The following is a 20,275-nucleotide window of genomic DNA, read 5'->3' on the forward strand; positions in this document are numbered from 1 at the left end:
AAATGAGGATTATGCTTTTGTGGTGGAAAATGTAAGCGACTGAATCATCTGGGATGCTGAAACATGTGGGTTGAAGGATCAACAATTGATTCTGCAACTCCCTAGACAGAATGGGAGGCTTGAAAAACTATTTGTAACAATCCATTAAATTTCTTACAAATTTGCAAACAATTTGGCACCTACCCAGCCTTCAACATAATGCTCACCTCTGTCAACATATGGCACTCATCTTAACCTTCTGCTTTCGGAGGAAGAGTTTCCTCCAAGCCAAAGTTGACGACCTTGTTTGTGTCTTTAAGGTTCCCACATACACGGCTTAGAATCATAATAGGAGCTTCAGATCGTCTTGGAGCAAGCTGCAACATCCTTCATTTTGTCCTGCCCATATTTTCCATCCCTTTTTGTCCAGTTTTCACATGCTTTGACTCGGTCTATTGTGAAGTGAAAGGTGGGTAAACAAACTAACTAACTCACTGATGAACCTTAACTAGGTTGCAATAACCCTTTTTAAATCAGGCATGTTACATGGTAAGATAGACAAAGGGGACAAGAGTCATGGGAAAGTGCAACACAACATTAGTGACCATTTTATTAAGAAAAAACAATACTTATCAGACTCTACTATTGTACATTAATCAAACTCTATCAAAGTCTTCACAGGATTCTTCAGTAAACTGTCTTAAATGTCTGGATAAACAGACTCAAATCTATATGAACTACCTACTTCAGACAGAGACTTCCCAAAATACCCTATCACTGTATTTGAACTGTTTGTCTGGTAATAACTGTTCAATAAGGGCAGAACAGGCTGTTTCTCTATCTTTGAGGGTGGGCTGATGTTTCAGCATCTTCAGTCATCGATTGTGCTTCCCCTTTTGTCTTGAGCTGGTTCTGGTCTTCAGATCATCTCACCATGTTGTCTCTCTGAGTCTGGTTAATCTGATGGTACCACAAGGTACAAGAAGCTGGAGTTACTGGGCAACTCAGCTGCCAGGTCAAAGGTGTGCTCTGGAGATAATGTTGAAGAAAGTGCAAGTTGCACAGAGAGACAGAGAGCTAGGGCTCCAGGTGTTCCCTCTTTTATCTCCCTCTTCGTACATTTCTCATAGATTCTGTGGCCTGTGCCTAATGCTAGCATTTGGTGTGTGCAGGAAGATCCAATGAGGTGGCTACCTTTCACATTTAGAGATTACATGTTATTGAACCTTCAGCTGCCAAGTGCTGTCCTTATCACATATTGCCTCTGGTCTCCACCTGAGCTGGGTACCACCAAGTCTGTGTAACATTCTTCTAACAAAACAACTTTACTGGAGTTGGAAACAACAGTTTATTCTGAAACATTATGGGCATTGGTACCTGGTTGGGAAGTTCCAGGCCTCCTGGTTTTGATAGAAAGTTGATTGGCCGAGGCCTGACTGCATGAATACTGTCTGTTCCAGCTTCGTACCTTGTAAATTGATTAGGTTGAACTAGCCAGATTTAAACTAAGGTTCCACATTACACATTTTTATCCGTGTTCATGATAAAATGTTAATATTTCTGTAGCAACCCTGGAATTCAAGTGTCACCTGACCACAAGCCCAAATTACATCAGTCTTCTTGATGAAATATTTATTGTGGAGTACCTGGGATAGCACTTATCAGTGATTTGTCCCACCTTCTGGAAGACAGAGAAGAACCAAACAACTGGACAATCTCCCTTTAAACTGTCCAACACAGAGAGGTTCAAGGAGACTGAGTTGGAGAAGAGAAACATACACTGCAGCTGACTATATTAAAGCTGATCTAGAAGAATAGCTAGTTACAAAGGGCAGCTAGGTTTTACCTTTACATTAGCTGTAGCAGTATTAGCAGTTAATTTAAATGAATACAGAAAAAAAATCATTCCAAGCACAGAACTGAAATCTCCTGCTTACTTGCTCAAACTCAACTGAAATGCTGAACATGCATAATTTTTCATTGGTCAGTGCCTCTCTTTAGTCTTAATCTTTAAAACATAATTCAGATTAGAAGTCCATGGTTATAGGGAGAGACATTAAGTGAATCAGGCTTAGAAACTGTTGCCTGATCTTTGATTAACATGATTTGTGTTTGAGTATCCAAGTAAATTGCAAAGGTTTGCCCCATTAACCTTTGCCAAGAAGATTTTGGAACAGCAAAATGAAATGCATTGCACAGCTAAAATAAAGTTAAACAAAGTTCTTCTTAAGCTTTTATTATCATCCATCACCTTATCAGGTAGTATGTTCCAAATCCTAACCATTCCTTACATAGAAAAACTTTTCCTCATGTTGTCTTAGATTCTTTAAATCCATGCTCTGCGGTTATCAATCCTCAGCCTTTGGAATAAGCAGTTCTTTGTTAACTCTGTCTAAACCTTTCATGATTTTAAACACTCTCCAGTGACTTCTTATCTTTCTTTGTAAGAAGTACCCTAGCTTCTCCAGTGCTGTACTCTCGGAGATTATAAATTGCTATGTTTCATTCATATTGGTTGAATGTGATTAGTAATATTGTTTCAAATTTGTTGTATTCACTCCAAAATGAAGCTATATCTGTTAGTTATACAAGTTCTTCCAACTGATAAACCTATGACAGATTTTGGTCACTGGAGTGCTCCACAAATGCACTGCGCATACATTTTATAACAGATATGCAATTGTATGGTGAACAATTAACCAAAAATAAAACTGATAGGGCATCTGTAGTGCTATGAACATTAGTTTATAGATATTTTAGGACACAGGGGCTTCAAACTGATGATAATTTTAAGGCACTTACAAGCGAGTGCCAGTGATGCTATGCCACCACCCTTAACAGCATTTTTACCTTGAATTTATATCCCACTTATTGTGCCTCTAACCCAGCAGGACATAGTCTTGTTTTGTTATCTTTACTAAATGGTGAGAGGACAGTTCCTTCCTGCTGCTTTGATGCAAAAGTCATGTGGGAAACTTGTTAATGATGACATTAAATATTTATTTAGTGTTTATTCTGCATCTGTAGTCCGGTACAAGGAAATGGTTTCTCTCCAAAGCGAAATAAAGGAGCTGTGCCCCTGAAAGGATAGCCACAATAGAAGGAAATTACAAATTTTAATACAAGTCAAGGTAATGATAGCTTTCAAGTTCTATAATTTGTTGCCTTTAGCTGAGATCAAGAACTCCTCAAGCTTATAATTTTGTTCCAAGCAGAATGTACTTCTTAATTAACCAGCTGTTTCAAAGCGATAACTGCAGAATCAAATAGATGAGTTCACAAAGATTTTCAGTGAAAAGCTTGAAAATGGTCACGAATTTCAAGAGATACTGTCAGGAAACTGCAAGGATGGGATTAAATCCAATGCATGTGATACAATGATAATTTAATATCCAGTACCTTTTAAAATGAGAATTGTTTCATTGCAATTCTTTATTTTTTGAGAAAGCAAGAGATAGCTTTGGAAATGTAATTTTAAAAGCTCAGTGTAAATTGGTATATTGCTTTTTCTTAAGTCCACAGGTAATTGTAAACCTACAGAACAGTCAGTACAGCCATGGATCAAGCTTATAAAAGATTTGAGATAATTTTGCAGAGCACTACAGGAGAGTTATGTATTCCACTTCAACTGAAAAAGAATCAGTAGAGAAAAAAAAGAATCATTAGAGTTAATTTTCACATGGCTGCCCAAAAGGTACAAGTCTACAAATCTCCACCTCATTTTGAGAAGTGTGAGATGTTGCATCCTGGAAAGTCAAATCAAGGTAGGAGTTTCATGGTGAATGGTAGGCCCTTAAAGAGTTGGAGTTCAGGTGCACGGTTCTCTGAAGGTGAGTCCCAGGTAGACAGGGCATTGAAGAAGGCTTTTGGCACACTGGCCTTCATCAGTCAGGGTGTTGAGTATAGAAGTTGGGAAGCTATGTTGCAGTTGTACAGGACATTGGTGTGACCGCATTTGGAGTATTGTATTCAATTTTGGTCACCTTGCTATAGGAAGGATGTTATTAAACTGGAAAGAGTGCAGAAGACATTTACAAGGATGTTGCCAGGACTCAAGGGACTGAGTTATAGGGAGAGGTTGGACAAGCTAGGACTTTTCTCTTTCGAGCAAAGGAAACCGAGGGGGGAATCTTATAGAAGTGTATAAGATCATGAGAGGTCTGGATAGAGTGAATGTTATTAGATTAGACTTACAGTGTGGAAACAGGCCCTTCGGCCCAACAAGTCCACACCGACCCGCCGAAGCGCAACCCACCCATACCCCTACATTTACCCCTTACCTAACACTACGGGCAATTTAGCTTGGCCAATTCACCTGACCCGCACATCTTTGGACTGTGGGAGGAAACCGGAGCACCCGGAGGAAACCCACGCAGACACGGGGAGAACGTGCAAACTCCACACAGTCAGTCGCCTGAGTCGGGAATTGAACCCGGGTCTACAGGCGCTGTGAGGCAGCAGTGCTAACCACTGTGCCACCGTGCCGCCCTTAAATGTACTCGGTCTTTTTCCCAAGGTTGGGGATTCGAGGACTAAAGACCATCAGTTTAAGGTTAGAGGGGAAATAATAAATGGGAACCTGAAGGGCAACGTTCATACACAGAGGGTGGTATACAAATGGAATTAGCTGCCAGTGGAAATGGTTGAGGCTGGTACATTAATAGCGTTTAAAACACATTCTGGGTAATCCAAGATGGAGGATTGAAAAATTTCTGGCTGTAACAGGCTGCTCCTTCTTTGAGGTATTTTAAGTGTTGGAGGTGATTTTCTTGAATTCCAGGAACAACAATTACTGTTTTATGTACTAGTGCAATTGTTTTGGAACTTTAGAGAAAAAAATCAAAACAACAGCACTTTTAAAGGGGAGAGGAACAGACGAAGGCAGCGCATGTTGAGGTCAGTGGAGGAGAGAGAGAATTTAAAAAGGAGGCTCTCGAGTGTAATAATATCTGGATTATTCCTGGTGCTTCAAGATCAATCTGAGACTGGCACAGTTGAGAACAGAAGCGAGTCAAACAGTCAGGGCAGGTGGGGACAAAACAGAGAACAAGGAAGAACTGATAAATTAAACTGCATTTATTTCAATGCAAGAGGCCTAATAGGGAAGACAGATGAACTCAAGGCGTGGTTAGGAACATGCGACTAACAATTACATAGCAATTACAGAAACGTGGCTCAGGGTTGGACAGGATTAGCATCTTAATGTTCCAGGATACAAATGCTACAGGATGGACAGAAAGAGAGTCAGGAAAGGAGCGGGTGGGGGTGGCATTTTTGCATGCAGAGGGTGGTACGTGTATAGAATGAGCTGCCAGGGGAAGTGGTGGAGTCTAGTACAATTGCAACATTTGAAAGACATATGGATAGGTATATGAATAGGAAGGTCTTGGAGGGATATGGGCCAGGTGCTGGCAGGTGGGATTAGGTTGGGTTGGGATATCTGGTCTCCATGGACACTTTGGACCAAAAAATCTGTTTCCATGCTGTACATCTCTATGACTGTATGACCCTTTGAATACATGGATAGGAAACGTTTAGAAAGATATGGGCAAAGTGCAGGGAAATGGAGTTAGTGTGGATGGATATTTTGGTCAGCATGGACCAGTTTGGGCTGATGTGCCTGTCTTGGGGCTAGAGGACTCTATGACTGTATGACTCTATAGCAGATTGTAAATGTTTGTGCTGTAAAATTCTCTATACCTGTGTTAGGAATGGATCACCAAATTTTCTTCTTACATCATGTGGAAGCACATATTTTATGTGCAAGTAGTAGTCCTTTGCAAGTTATAGCACCACGTATTGCTATTAGGCCTGAACAACCTATCCAGGTGTCATCAAGGCAATTAAAAGACTACAGAAATAGTAAGCCAAATCTTTATGCATGAATCCCCCTTTTAGCCCACAAAAATCTTTGAGCCCACCAATTATTTTTGTTTAATACATGATTCCCAGCTCAACTCCATTGAAAAGATCTGCCAGAATTCCCACCACCAACCCACTGTTAGTGTGGAATACACTGTAATATTGCACTTGCAGCTGACCAGCATAAAACAAAATGGTTCTGGCCTCTTATTGATGGCAGTGGCAAAATTTAAATGAAGACATAGGTATTGGGACTTTATGACTGTATAAACCCCTCTCTATGGAGAAGGGTCCTGCCCTCAATTGTTCCATTGTTGGTGGGGCAGTGGGATGTCTTCCAAGGCATGAAAGAGGGCAAGCAAGTGGCAAAAACATTAGGTTAGAAAGCCCACCTCCAATTACCAATTGTCAGTCAGGTCTGCCCCCTCTATGCTTGGTTAATGACAGTTCTCAAATGCATCCTCAACACCCACTTTTTTCTCAAATCCACTAGGTACATTCAGATCAAGGGAGCCATTAGAAAGTTTGACAAGTCTTTGACGTGCTCATGAGAAGAAAAATAGACATTGAAAACCTATTGTGGGAGAAAACTGCTCAGCTTCCAGCTTCAGAAAGAGAGCAAACTTGCTGGAATTAAGAAAGGGGCTATGAATCAAAGAATTAGATCCCATCTGCCATTTTTAAAGAACTCTAACTTGTCTGCACAATCACATCACCGGCCTGCGTGATGGCAAACTCAACTCCTTTGATATCTAATTTGAACTTAGAGAGGGACCAGTACGTTGAGGACACAGATTTGAAGATACACACAAATTTCAGGGGAAAAGCCACTTTTAACCAATGGAGGAGCAAATTACTGCAGATGCTGGAATCTTTGCTGAAAACAGCAAATGCTGGAGATCACAATGGATCAGACAGCATCTGCGGAGAGAGACCAAGCTAACATTTCAAGTCCAGATGGCTCGAAGGATGAGATGTCTATATGAAATCTCTTCTAGACGAAGAGTCATCTTGACTCGAATCATTACCTTGCTCTCTCTCTCTCTCTCTAAGGAGGCTGTCTGACCCACTATGATATCCAGCATTTGTTTTTTAACCAATGGATCCCATTTTAATCCTTCACATTTATATCAGAAGCCAACAGGACAAACTTGAAGGCCAATGGATAGAAGCATGAATTAGGCCGGAGCCAGATGCCATCCGGGCCGAAGGATAAGGTCCTTGGTATAAGTTAAAGTCACCAAAGATATACCAGAACTGGAATGAAGAAGGTCAATGGTTTTCTTTTGCTCTTTCTGTTCCCCAAGTAATGCTACTAATGAGTTAAAGACATGAATGTTACCTTGATTTGTTCTGCCTACTTGGCTGCCATCAGGTTAAAGGAAATAATTACTGCATGTGCACTTAGAAATGATGAATGAATAATGTGTTTTTGTTTGCTATTATATCAATCAGTCATATCTAGCATTTTTTCTTAAAATTCTTAGCTCAAGATAACTGCTAGATAATACTGAACTTATGAAATGCCAGTATATCATTAGACTGAGGATGTTGGATTTTATGTCCCTTTTTAATGCTTCATATATTGAATACAGGCTAATGAGAAAAGCACAGCAGGAGCAGAGATTTCTTTTCCTCAATAACTTTTTTCACAGTCTAACAGTAAATGCAACATTGTCTAAACATGAGTTCATTTTACAATGATTATAATTTATTTAGTATCTTTCAATTGTCCTAATCATGGGAACTTGATTAGTTCATATTGATTAAGTGCCTCTTTTTAATATTTAATCCCACTCTGCTGAAGAATGGATTCTAAACCTCAGAAATCCAGGCTGGTTGTGCACAATTATAAGAAAGCTACCCTTTAAGAATCTAGCACGTTGAACACAGAGGTGTTACTAATAATCTCATTTGAAGATATGAAGTTTGTTTCACAGTCTCCTGACAGCACATGCTGTTTTTTTCTTGTTGTTTTACGCAGAATATAATGACTTGGTGGACCTCGGCACATCATTTTTTTAAAAAGTGCTGTTTAATGGTACTATCCATTTAAGGGTTTTATTTTAGTAAAGCAAAGCAATATACAGTTTCAGCAGTTGGTTGTAAATGATCAAGCAGCTGTATATGGTAAAGAGCTCCACAAGCAGCAGCTTCTTGAAATTGTCTTGCTAATGAATTAAACAAAATCTGCCTTTTGGACTGTAACAATGAAAACTTATCAAAGCTGATGTAATTTGGAAGTTAAAAAGATGCTATCCTTTGTTTAAGGGAATTTATCTCTCAAGGCAAGTTGCTGTATGTCTCCCATAGTGTAAGCTTTATGATTTTTTTGTTTTTTTCATCAAAGTAGAAAAATTATATTTCTTATATAATAAGTCTCTTGCTAGTTTCAGTTAACAGATGTCTTCTGTAGCAGGGAAGTAACATTTCTGTTATGTTATGATGTTGTGTAATGGGTTACTGGTCACAGAGCACTCTTGAAGAGCTCAATGCTAATAAAATCAGCTGCTGATGAAAGCAAAATATGCAAGGTTCAGATGACATTTTAGAGCAATCGTTGCGGTCAATTAGTTTGAATATAGGAATGGAAAGGTAGTCTCCACTACATAGTTGCTCAGTGCAGGTTTTAACTACTTTCACTTGCAGACTGGATTACTCAGCCCTTGTAATGCCAACAGTAGCATGATTTGTTTAGTTGGAAAATGTTGAGTGTGGAATGGGAGTCAGAGGGTTTACAAACTGTTGGCATCGTTGTGATAATCTGTGCATCTCTCAAGTTGCTTCATTTCCTGGGTCTGATTGATTTTTCTGAAGGTAAGGAAATTACTACTGCATTTCTATCTAGCAGTATAAAATGCAGCATGTAATGTTGAATTCCAAATGTTTGGCATTATGTTTATCCAACTCTCAGTATTTATACTGACTGTCAGCTTTAATGTTTTGACAACTGGCTATGCTTAAAGTCTCCAAAAAACACATAATGAGTGTCATGGAATCAGCAACAACTGTTTTCTGTAACGATAGTTTTAGAACTAAAGGAGTTAGATTTGCTTCCTTTCTTGGGGACTGCTTTGACCTTTGCATTGATATTCTCTGAGACACAGTCAGTGGTGACAATATCGTACTTTCCTTACTATCGCTCATGGGATTAACTCTACAGGAGAAATTGTTGGGAGTGCACATAAATGTCTTGATCCTAATCTTTGCTTTCAGCTTTTTAAATCTGCTATTGTTTCTGTGTACACCTCATAGCAATTTATGTTACAAAACATAACTGCGTAGGTTATAACAGATATTTCCAGATACTTCAACCTTTCTACATCCTGTAATCAGATTTAAAATGTGATGTCTGTCTGGATGTTATTTTTCATTCATTTGTCTTTTATTCTTTACTTCGAATATACTTGATTTCAGAAACTGTCAAAACCATAACCTTTACATCGCATAGAAAAGTAAAATATAAAGAATTGATATGAACTATTACCCATTATATTAATAATTCTCAAGTTAAACAATGTTTTAAATAGTTTATAGCCATTCAGGAAAACCATTTGGATTAAACAATCATTTTGTTATCAATTGTTCATTTTATCACGAAATGGTTTGACGTATGCCTTTAGTTTTCAATACCAGTTGATATTTTAAATTAGTATGCGTACTGGACTTCACTAAAGTTATCATTGACTATTGATCCCTTGTTGAGTTTCTGAATGTGGTAGACTGTGAAATCTTTGCTTCAGGACAGGCTAAGATTGTGATTTGAATTTTTTTGGTGTGAAGTGAAATTCAATGAATTTAAAGGAATTTTATTTTATTTATATCATTAGAAAGCACAATTTCTTGTGTATCCTATTTACATTACTTGAATAGAAAAAAATGTTCATTGTTGACCAACGTCAACACCAAAACATTTTTAATATCCTAATGAAGGCAGGAGTTGAAGAATAGTGTTAGTTGGTGGAATGTTGCAGATTTGATAGTAATTTGGCAGCAGTTAAACAATTGATTGTTATCCAAAGTATTCTAAGTATCCTCCAAATTATGTTGACAAAAGTCTGCAAAATGATGAGAAACACAGACAAGATAGCCAGTCAGAAGCTTTTATCCAGGGTGAAAAGGTCAGCGACAAGAGGGCAAAGGTTCAGCATGAGAAGCGGAAAGTTTAGGAGAGGTGAGCGAGAAAAATGTTTCACACAGAGCGTGTGGGCACCTAGAATGCACTGCCAGTGGAGGTGGTGGAAGCAGGCATGTTGGCAATATTTAAAGCAGATCTTGATAGACACATGACTGTGAGTGGTTAGGGTCTTGACAGCATTCTGGAGGAGTGTGGTAAAATCTCTTGAAGTCTTCAGAAAGGAAAAGTTTAGGGTTGTAGAGAAAAAGTACAATCATGATGTTATATGCTGACTGCCATTATAGACTTCATGAGTGGAATGGCCTATAGTAATTGGTGGCATTGTAGCCATTCTATGATGCTAAAGTTGTACATTCTGTCCCCAGTTTTACACAGTACTTTGATTTCATATTTTTGTTTATAGTTAGTTCAGAAGCTCTATGGCAATTTGGAAAGCTGAACTATTTGAACTATTGGAGCATACTCATACAAGCTGAAGTCCTGGCATATCCTTGCAAGAAGGTAACACTGCTGTATGTCCAGTATCCATAGGAAGTTGCAAAATGTGGATAAGTTGCAAACACTTTACAACAAATGTAATCTTTGGCAAACAGAAATATGTTACTCGTTGGTTTCCCACATAGTTCAATCATGTTTCAAAGTCAAGTATAATCATAGAATTGTAGAATTTTACAATTTGAAAGGAGGCCATTTGATCCATCATGCCTGTACCAGCTCCCAAAAGAGCTACCCAGCTAATTCCATTCTCCAACCCCATCTCTGCATCCCTCTAATTTCAGCACTTTCCAATATATATCCAAATATATAACCTCTGATGGCCTCCACCACTCTCTGAGACTGCATTCCAAACCCTAACAACTCTCTGAGCAAAGACATTTCTCTTCATCTTACTCTTAGCTCTCTTACTGATATAGATTAGATTTTTTTTTAGATTAGACTTACAGTGTGGAAACAGGCCCTTCGGCCCAACAAGTCCACACCGACCCGCCGAAGCGCAACCCACCCATACCCCTACATTTTACCCCTTACCTAACACTACGGGCAATTTAGCATGGCCAATTCACCTGACCCGCACATCTTTGTGACTGTGGGAGGAAACCGGAGCACCCGGAGGAAACCCACGCAGACACGGGGAGAACGTGCAAACTCCACACAGTCAGTCGCCTGAGTCGGGAATTGAACCCGGGTCTACAGGCGCTGTGAGGCAGCAGTGCTAACCACTGTGCCACCGTGCCGCCCACTGCCACCGTGCCGCCCACTATATACTAGTGGAGATAGAATATACTTCTTATCAAAGTTGTTCATAATTTTGAATGCCTCAGTAAGGTCACCTCTTAAGCTTCCCTGCTTCAAGGAGAACAACCCCAATCTCTCTAATCTTTCCCAACGATTTGAAACCCTGAATTTCTTCTCCTTGAATTGTCTTTCCAAAGGTATAAGCAACCCACAACCTTTACCATGGGTACAACAAGGAAATAGGCCCAGATCTACACCATCTAGAACCCTCTCAGTCTGGTACCAAGTTAATTCAAATTAGCCACCAGAAATAACCAGTGCCTAAGGTGTCGGAGTTGTTCGGGTAACATACACCTTTATATGTGGTTTGTAGTTCGAAGCTGTGGATAGTGACAGTTGAGGTTCCAGTTTCTTTCCATCATATGACTGACCAGGAATTTCTCCCTTTCTTACAGCCTACCATTATTGCATGTAGGAACGACTTATATGTTGGAACTCAAACTTGTTGGTGGCATTATGAATGCACCTTCACTGGCCTTCAAATCCCAGAGTGGAACTTGAATCTAGAGCTTTACTGCAAATAATAATAAAACACCATTGCAAAGAGAAGCCCCCACAAATAAAGATTAGAGGGAATGTGTACTTGGATCAGAGTATATATGTAAGTCTTTTCATAAGATGTACAAGTACATATGTTTATTTGGAACGTACATTTTTTTCTCATGAATCGGTCTGCTGATGTACGATTTATCTATTATAAGTATGGAGTTATAAGCTCCATGTAGCTTGCACAACAAACACAAGTTAAAATAAAACTGTGTACACACTTATATAATCCATGTTTGCTTTATTAAGCTTACATACAAAGAATATTAAAAGTTTGTTCACCAGTTCTGTTGAGTAAGCTGCTGTTAAGTTGGATAGGTTAGATTAATGTTTGGATCAAATAGTAGAACATAGAATAGTACAGCACAATCCAAGCCCTTCAGCCCTCAATGTTGTGCTAACTTTTTACCCTACTCTAAAATCAAACTAACCTGCGTATTGTTATGAAGGTGTAGGTGTGTACTGTACCTTTAAGAGAAAGTGAAAGCTGGCAAGAAATGAAAGCACAGAGTATGCTGATAAATTTAAACATGTAATATTTGGCTGTGAAACAAATAGTTGGAGCTGTGTTGCGATGGTACACAACAAATTCGAATTCAGCCAATCAGTTTAAATTGTGCAGGGTCTAGATTGGAGTGGTGCTGGAAAAGCACAGCAGTTCAGGCAGCATCCGAGGAGCAGGAAAATTGACGTTTTGAGCGAAAGCCCTTGCCCAAGATACTAAAATTCAATCGAATTTGAATTTTAATGCTTTGATGATGTCAAATCAATGAGGAGAAAGTGAGGTCTGCAGATGCTGGAGATCAAAGCTGAAAATGTGTTGCTGGAAAAGCGCAGCAGGTCAGGCAGCATCCAAGGAACAGGAAATTCGACGTTTCGGGCATAAGGCCTTCATCAGGAATGATTCCTGATGAAGGGCTTATGCCCGAAACGTAGAATTTCCTGTTCCTTGGATGCTGCCTGACCTGCTGCGCTTTTCCAGCAACACATTTTCAGGTCAAACCAATGAGTCTGCTATGTTTCGGGGTATATAAAATTGGATAATTTGAGCAGTTGGGGAGAATGGCAAAAAGCAACCAAGCACCAACCGACTGCTATCAGAATAGCTCTCATAAAGGTACCTACACCGTGGGAAATTTGTGCAGCAGATGATCCAGGAAAATCTACAGAGAAAAATCTACAGAGGAGAATTAACACAGCTGGCTAGTTTTGAAATGTGATTTTTTTTTTGTAAATCTTAATCAGGGTTTTTATCAGATCAGCATTGTTGAGTGGGAGGTAAAAGATAGGTTTAAGAGAAAGGAGTTGTAAATAGTTGTTTCATGTTCTCTTTTGGACTTAAAGAATAAAATTGTTAATTTTTCCTTTAAATAGTGACATTTGGGATGGTTCTTTGCCACTTGAAATTTTACTGATAACAGTGTGAATTGAGCTTTTCTGGTGTCTGTGTACGGTTCTGTTTTGTAATCAGCAATTTGCTGATTTTAGATGGTTCAAATCACCCCCCAGATCCCTGGTTCTAGACACTGGACTTATTTAGGAATGTGAAATGAAGAATGCAGTAGACGGACATCTCAGGATAAAAGAATTTCTGCATTAATTTATAATACAAACAGTTAAGTAGAACACAAGAAGTACAGGTAAATACAATATACATTGAAATTAACACAGTCAATTCTAAAGAGGCCCTTCATCAGGCTTGTGATGAAGGGCTTATGCCCAGAGCATCAACTCTCTTGCTCCTAGGATGCTGCCTGGCCTGCTGTGCTTTTCCAGCACCACCATTTTCAACTCTGACTCTCCAGCCTGTATAGTCCTCACTTTCTCTCAATTATACAGAGGACAGGAATACAATTGAATATACTACTAACTAAACTATGCACTATCAGAACTTAAAACAATGTTAATTCTCAGAAAGTTTAATCAAGCTTCCTACCCTTGGAGTACAATGCACTGTCACCACAGGCCTTCCCCTCCCTGTTAGCTAGGCGGGAAACTTAGGGGTCTCAGGAGCTTAAGCTCACCACTGAGGAAAATTGTTCGCAGCAAACTGCCCAGCTTTTTCGGTAAACACCATACAACCTTGTCATGGTAGATAGTGCAAAACATGTCATAATATCAACACGGATAACACCATTACATGTGGGGACACCTCCTACCATGTACGCGGCAGGTACTCATCTGATTTGGCCAACATTGTCTATCTCACATGCTGCAGGTAAGTAAGAATGCCCTGAGACATTATACATTGGTGAGCCCATGCAGAGACTATGACAACGGATGAATGGACACCGTACAACAATCACCAGACAGGAGTGTTCCCTCCCAGTTGGAGAACACTTCAATGATTCAGGACATTCGACCTCGGACCTTTGGGTGGCCATCCTCCAAGGCAGACTTTGGAACAGGCAACAACATAAAGTGGCCGAGCAGAGGCTGGTAGCCAAGTTTGGTACCCATGGGGATGGCCTCAACCGGGATCTTGGGTTCATGTCCCACTACACTATTCACAGACACACACAGAGACACTCACACATAGACACACACCACTCCAACAGACAGACACATCTGCAGACCTATGCATTCACGCAGACCCTCTCTCATACACAAGCTCTCTCTCATACGCTCACACATACACTCCCACATTCACACACACACACCCTCTCACAGATGTATACCCTTTTATACTCACACACATGCACACACTCTCTCACAGACACTCATACGACCCCCACACCCACATACACATGCACTCACACACATATAAGTTTGTGGGGTGAAATTGTACTTGCAGAATGACATGTTATTTTGCTCAAAGTCTGCATGAATCCACGTACGATTCGATAAATCCTTTTTTTAGATTAGAATCAGTCCTAACATTGGGGCACAGACAGCCTCACACAGGGCACCTCACACCTTCAGTGCATTATGTGGGCCAACATAGAACCTATTGTTAAAGTTCACTTGAGAATGTAGCTTTAAGTTAGTTCTGGGGTTTATATATGAAAGAACTGAAACTAACATGCCCACACTAAAAGATGAGAAACTTAGCAAACAATCCAGATCTTTTCCAATATATAATTTCAGTTACATCACACTGTAAACTTCTGCTATAAATTATGTATCCTGTGATCTTATCCTCCACAACCCCCTGATGAAGGACAGTGCTCTGAAAGCTAGTGCTTCCAAATAAACCTGTTGGACTAGAACCTGGTGTTGTGTGATTTTTAACACTGCTTGCCGTATCTGGAACTTGAATGAAGACTTCGAATTGCGTAGGCCTTCTGTCTGGATTGAGTACATTGATGTGGTAGGACGCATTTTAGATCCATCCATTTGGCTTTCCTTACTTTCTAGGAGAAAGTGAGGACTACAGATGCTGGAGATCAGAGCTGAAAATGTGTTGCTGGAAAAGCGCAGCAGGTCAGGCAGCATCCAAGGAGCAGGAGAATCAACGTTTCGGGCATCAGCCCTTCGTCAGGAATACTTTGCGGGCTCGTTTTTCACTTTAGGATGTGCCCAAGGCTTTGTGGTGTCATTCAGGTCAGTGGTTTTCAGAGTTTGTCAAGTCTTAAGTCGGCTGGTTGTGGTCGGTTGCCATTGATTCCCCTGGTTTGGAGCAGACCTGTGCCGGTAGCTCTTGCAATTGCTGTTAAGATACCCCTTCTGGAGATAGCTCTTGGAAATAGCTGCTGGTATCAGCTGTTGGAATTCTTCTTCTGGAGCTAGCACTTGGGAATGCCCCTCCAGGGATGGCTGTTTGGAACCGCTCTGGGGATTTGCTGCCTCTGGTGTTGGGGCCTGCAATTGTGTATTCATTATGGGCCCCTTATCTTCACACCAAATCTGAGCCTTCCATTACATTTCTGGTGTTTCCTTTGAAGTCAATTGGTTCCGCCCCCACACCATAGCTCAGAGTATGTGTGAATGGATTTTGATTGAAGTTGAATATTTATTATCTCTGTGGGCTTCATTCTGTCTGTGCTGTGTAGCCCAAGGTATAAAAGTTAGCTTCATCATGGAGTATGAGGTTTAGTTGATTTTTCTCTTCGAGTGGAGGTGTAAATCGGAATTCCAGGTTGAACAATAGTCCCAGATAGATATTATTCTGGTTTTGTTGTGTGTTTGTAGCCTGAGCCAGTTTGTCCAGTATTTTAGACACTAGAAATGTCCAGGGTTGTGTCCAGTCTTTTAGATGATGGAGATTTCTGCTCAATCCTACAGCAGCTGTAACAATTATCTTCATTTACCTTCAGCAGAGCAAAAATTGACACCTTAGATTCCTATTCTGATTCCTATCCGATAATTCTCATTGCTAAATGGGTAAGAGAGAGAAAGAACGAAAGAGAGAAAGTGTGTGTGTGTGTGTGTGTGTGTGTGTGTGTGTGTGTGTGTGTGTGTAATGTCACTCACTCATTAATGCCCAGGGTCACATGAGAAGGTATTTTGCAATGATGATAAATCCCTCAAAGGCTATCCTCAGGAGAAAAGATTTAATAGGATAAAAGCAACGATGGAACAATTGATGTTCCTCTGACATTTTGTTCTTCTTTGGTATCTTTTGTACTGTTTCAAATTCAATCATCATTTTTTTTTAGGTGTTCCATCCTCATTTCTCTTCCAGATAGTCAGAGGAAAAGTGACAGATTTTCATCAAAATAACACACATATTTGTCACACTAAAATATTTTTGCATAGAAGAGTGATAGTTTATCTTCTGAGCTGCTCATTTTGCAAGACAATTTTTCATTTCTCCTTTCTCCTGTGGAGAGTAATGAGTAGTTTGATTATTATCAATGGCAACCTACGAGTTCTGAATGACAAGAACCTAATGGGAAAAGAGTCAAAGTAATTTGTGGATGTATTATTTATTACGGTTACTCTTCTTATTTCATTCCTGCAACTGAAACAGGCTTCATGATTTATCAATTAAGACAACAAACAGTTTCTCCCACCTAATATGTACACTGTCACCCAGTAACAACAAAGACAATCTGTATTTATAGGACACCTTTAACACAAAGAAAATGACCCAAGTTGCTTCTCAGGAGTGTTACGTAACAAAATTTGATACCTAGTCATAAAAGGTATAAGGGCAGGTGGCTTAAAGATTGATCAAAAAACAAGGATTTACAGAGCAACTTAATGAAGAAAAGGATGGAAATATGTAAATAACTTTTGTAGGGGAATGACAATATTATTGTTGGCGTGGCGACACAGTGGCTCAGTGGTTAACACTGTCGCCTCACAGTGCCAAGGTTCGAGCCCCACCTCGGGCGACTGTCTGTGTGGTGTTTGCACATTCTCCATTTGTCTGTGTGGGTTTCCTCCCACAATCCAAAGACTTTCAGGTTAGGTGAATTGGCCTTACTAAATTACCCATAGTGTTAGGTGCATTTGTCAGGTGTAAATATAAGGGAATGGGTCTGGATGGGTTGCTCTTCGGAGGGTCGGTGTGGACTTGTTGGGCTGAAGGGCCTATTTCCATACTGTAGGGAATCTAACTGGGACCTTGGGTTCATGTCACAGTACAGATGACCCCACTACACTTTATACACACACACACACAAACTCTCATGTATTCACACACTGTCGCAAAACCTCTCTCATACACATGCTCTCTCTCAGACACACACAAACCCCTCCAGATTCACACCCATTCACAATCCCTCTCACAGGTTTATACTCCATCACACATGCACACACTCCACCAAGCACACACATGCACATTCTCACACACACTCTTACTCACACGCACACACTCACACTCACACGCACACACTCTCAGTATCTCCCCCCCACCCCACACACACACACACTCTCTCTCTCTCTCTCTCTCTCTCACATGCACACACACACACAAGTCTGGGGTGAATTTGCATTTGCAGATATGTTCTAAACTGTTCAAAAAGCACAAAATCTGCAGGCAATCAATCCATGCAACATTTTGTAAATTCCTACTTTGGAAATAAAACCATTCTGACTTAATATTCAGATACATACAGACTCTAACCTTACATCTTTAATGCATTGTCTGAGCTGAGATGTCACCATCTTTTATAAAACCTTAGGTTATTTTTACAGTGTGGAGACAGGCCCTTCGGCCCAACAAGTCCACACCGACCGTCCGAAGAGTAACCCACCCAGATCCATTCCCCTACATTTACCCCTGACTAATGCACCTAACACTATGGGCAATTTAACATGGCCAATTCACCTAACCTGCACATCTTTGACTGTGGGAGGAAACCGGAGCACCCGGAGGAAACCCACACAGACACGGAGAATGTGCAAACTCCATACAGGCAGTTGCTGGAGTTGGGAATTGAACCCAGGTCCCTAGCCCTTTGAGGCAGCAGTGCTAACCACTGAGCCACCGTGCTGCACCATTTCGAAAATGTGACTTGAAAGGAGTTCTGGGATTTACGTATTAATGAACTGGAACCTGCAACCCATTCTAGACGATGAAAGACGTAATAGCAATCTCGGTTTATTTAATATGTGGTATCCCTTGCATCACTTGCTCTAAATTCTGTTTCTTATGATCCTGGTCCACAACTACCTGGTGAAGTGCTCTGAAAGCTAGTGCTTCCAAATAAACCTGTTGGACTATAACCTGGTGTTGTGTGATTTTTACCTTTAATGGATATTCTATCCACCAGGAATCAATTCAAAGATATTCTGAGCTTCTGAATTTTCTCTGTTTAGAGAGAGCATTTTCTCTGTTAAGATACAAGACTCATTGCCTTTCTCTCTCTCTCTCTCTCTCTCTTTCTTTCTGTCTCTCTTTCTTTCTGTCTCTCTTTCTTTCTCTCTCTCTCTCTTTCTGTCTCTCTTTCTTTCTCTCTCTCTTTCTCTTTCTCTCTCTCTCTCTCTTTCTCTCTTTCTGTCTTTCTGTCTTTCTCTCCCTCCCTCTAAGATTCTTGCAAACCTATCTATATTAGTTTAAGAAAACTGTAATCTGGTATTGCATTAGATTGTTCATCTTTCAAAGCCCAATTTCATGTAATTCTGGTAGAAATGCTGATTTTCTACCTTCTATACTTCCAAGTACTTTCTTACATGGGTTGAATTCGACAATTTAATGTATAGCCTTTCACAAAATATGACCTTCCTAAGAGCCCCCTGTCATTATCATCACTGAGATTTGCAATTTATTCAACATCAGTACAGCTTCCCTGATCATTGTCTGATGGTGCACATACATTGCACCTTCTTCTCAATAAGTTCACCAAGTAATCTAATTTTGTTATCAGGCAGATTCAGAGCAGATCACATAACTCCCTCCATTCCACAATTTGACCTTTCAAGAAAGAGATTCTGAAGCAAATCAATATTAAAAACATCATATTGGCAAAAATAAGTTAGCACCTGATAAAGAGAGAGTTAAGACAAACTGAGCAGGAAAGAAGACGGATTTTAATGTGGAATTTTAAAGATTCAGTTAAAAACTATAGATTTTGACTTTGTGAAGCAAAATGGGTGCTCCCAGTTCATTATCTCCTCTGCTTTTCATTTCTACTGACTTCAATTAAGAATTGAATAATAGTTGGTAATTCATTATCACTAGATACGTTTGTCCAAAGACAAAATCTATTTCTTTTCATTTTCAGGTAGTTTTTTAGGTCGTGATAGAAGGGAATTAGATTAACTGACTTGCAAAGAATATAGCAAAGAGCAGGGCCAAATGACCTTTGATGAAGAGAAGAAAACAGAAGATAGTAATCTTGAGTTGAGGAAATAGAGTCTTGGCAAATTACACGTCTAGGCGAAAGTGAGGACTGCAGCCGCTGGAGATCAGTCAAGATTAGAGTGGTGCTGGAAAAGCACAGCAGGTCAGGCAGCATCCGAGGAGCAGGAAAATCAACGTTTCGGGCAAAAACCCTTCACCAGCAATGGAAGCAGGGAGCCTCCAGGGTGGAGAGATAAATAGGGGTTGGGGTTCTGGGGAGAAGGTAGCAAAGAGTACAATAGGTGAATGGGATTGGGGATGGAGGTGATAGGTCAGAGGGGAGAGTGGGGGAAGGTAGCAAAGAGTACAATGGGTGGATGGAGGTCGGGTTGAAGGTGATAGATTATCTGCAGATGCTGGAAGCTGCAATGCAGCCCTCGCTTTCGCCTTGCAAAGAATATAGCAAAGAGTAGGGCTCAGTGGCCTTTGATGAAGAAATGAAAATGTACAGTAGTAATCTTGAGTTGAGGAAACAGAGTATATGGATTGGAACTGAAGACACTAAGGTAAAGTGAATTGGAATGGTGCAGAGGTTTCCAAATAATGAGCACCTGGAAAAAGGCAAACACCTAACTGCAACAGAAACAGCTCAGTTCAGAATAAAAGGCATCTTGGTAAAACCTGTCTAAAATGGTTACATATCAATTAAAACAAAATGTTTCAAGTTTCATTGAAATAAGACATTTACTTTTTAAAATCATTGTCTTTACACTAGTCTTGCA

At 40.1% G+C, this 20,275-nt stretch overlaps 1 protein-coding gene across 2 annotated transcripts in view; it reads left to right on the forward strand.

Moving 5' to 3' along the window:
* kcnip4a (potassium voltage-gated channel interacting protein 4a) overlaps positions 1 to 20,275 on the forward strand; it is a 349,299-nt gene that overhangs the window by 198,711 nt on the left and 130,313 nt on the right. The window contains exon 1 of one of the 2 annotated variants that reach the window (XM_060831476.1): positions 8,547 to 8,658. The exons of the other annotated variant lie outside the window; for it this stretch is intronic. Within the exon in view, the coding sequence (XP_060687459.1) occupies positions 8,547 to 8,658 (112 nt within the window). Of the gene's footprint in view, positions 1 to 8,546; positions 8,659 to 20,275 lie in introns of those variants that run through there. 2 annotated transcript variants of the gene reach the window in all.

The sequence above is a fragment of the Hemiscyllium ocellatum genome, chromosome 1, assembly GCF_020745735.1.
Source record: "Hemiscyllium ocellatum isolate sHemOce1 chromosome 1, sHemOce1.pat.X.cur, whole genome shotgun sequence".
NCBI classification, from domain to species: domain Eukaryota; kingdom Metazoa; phylum Chordata; class Chondrichthyes; order Orectolobiformes; family Hemiscylliidae; genus Hemiscyllium; species Hemiscyllium ocellatum.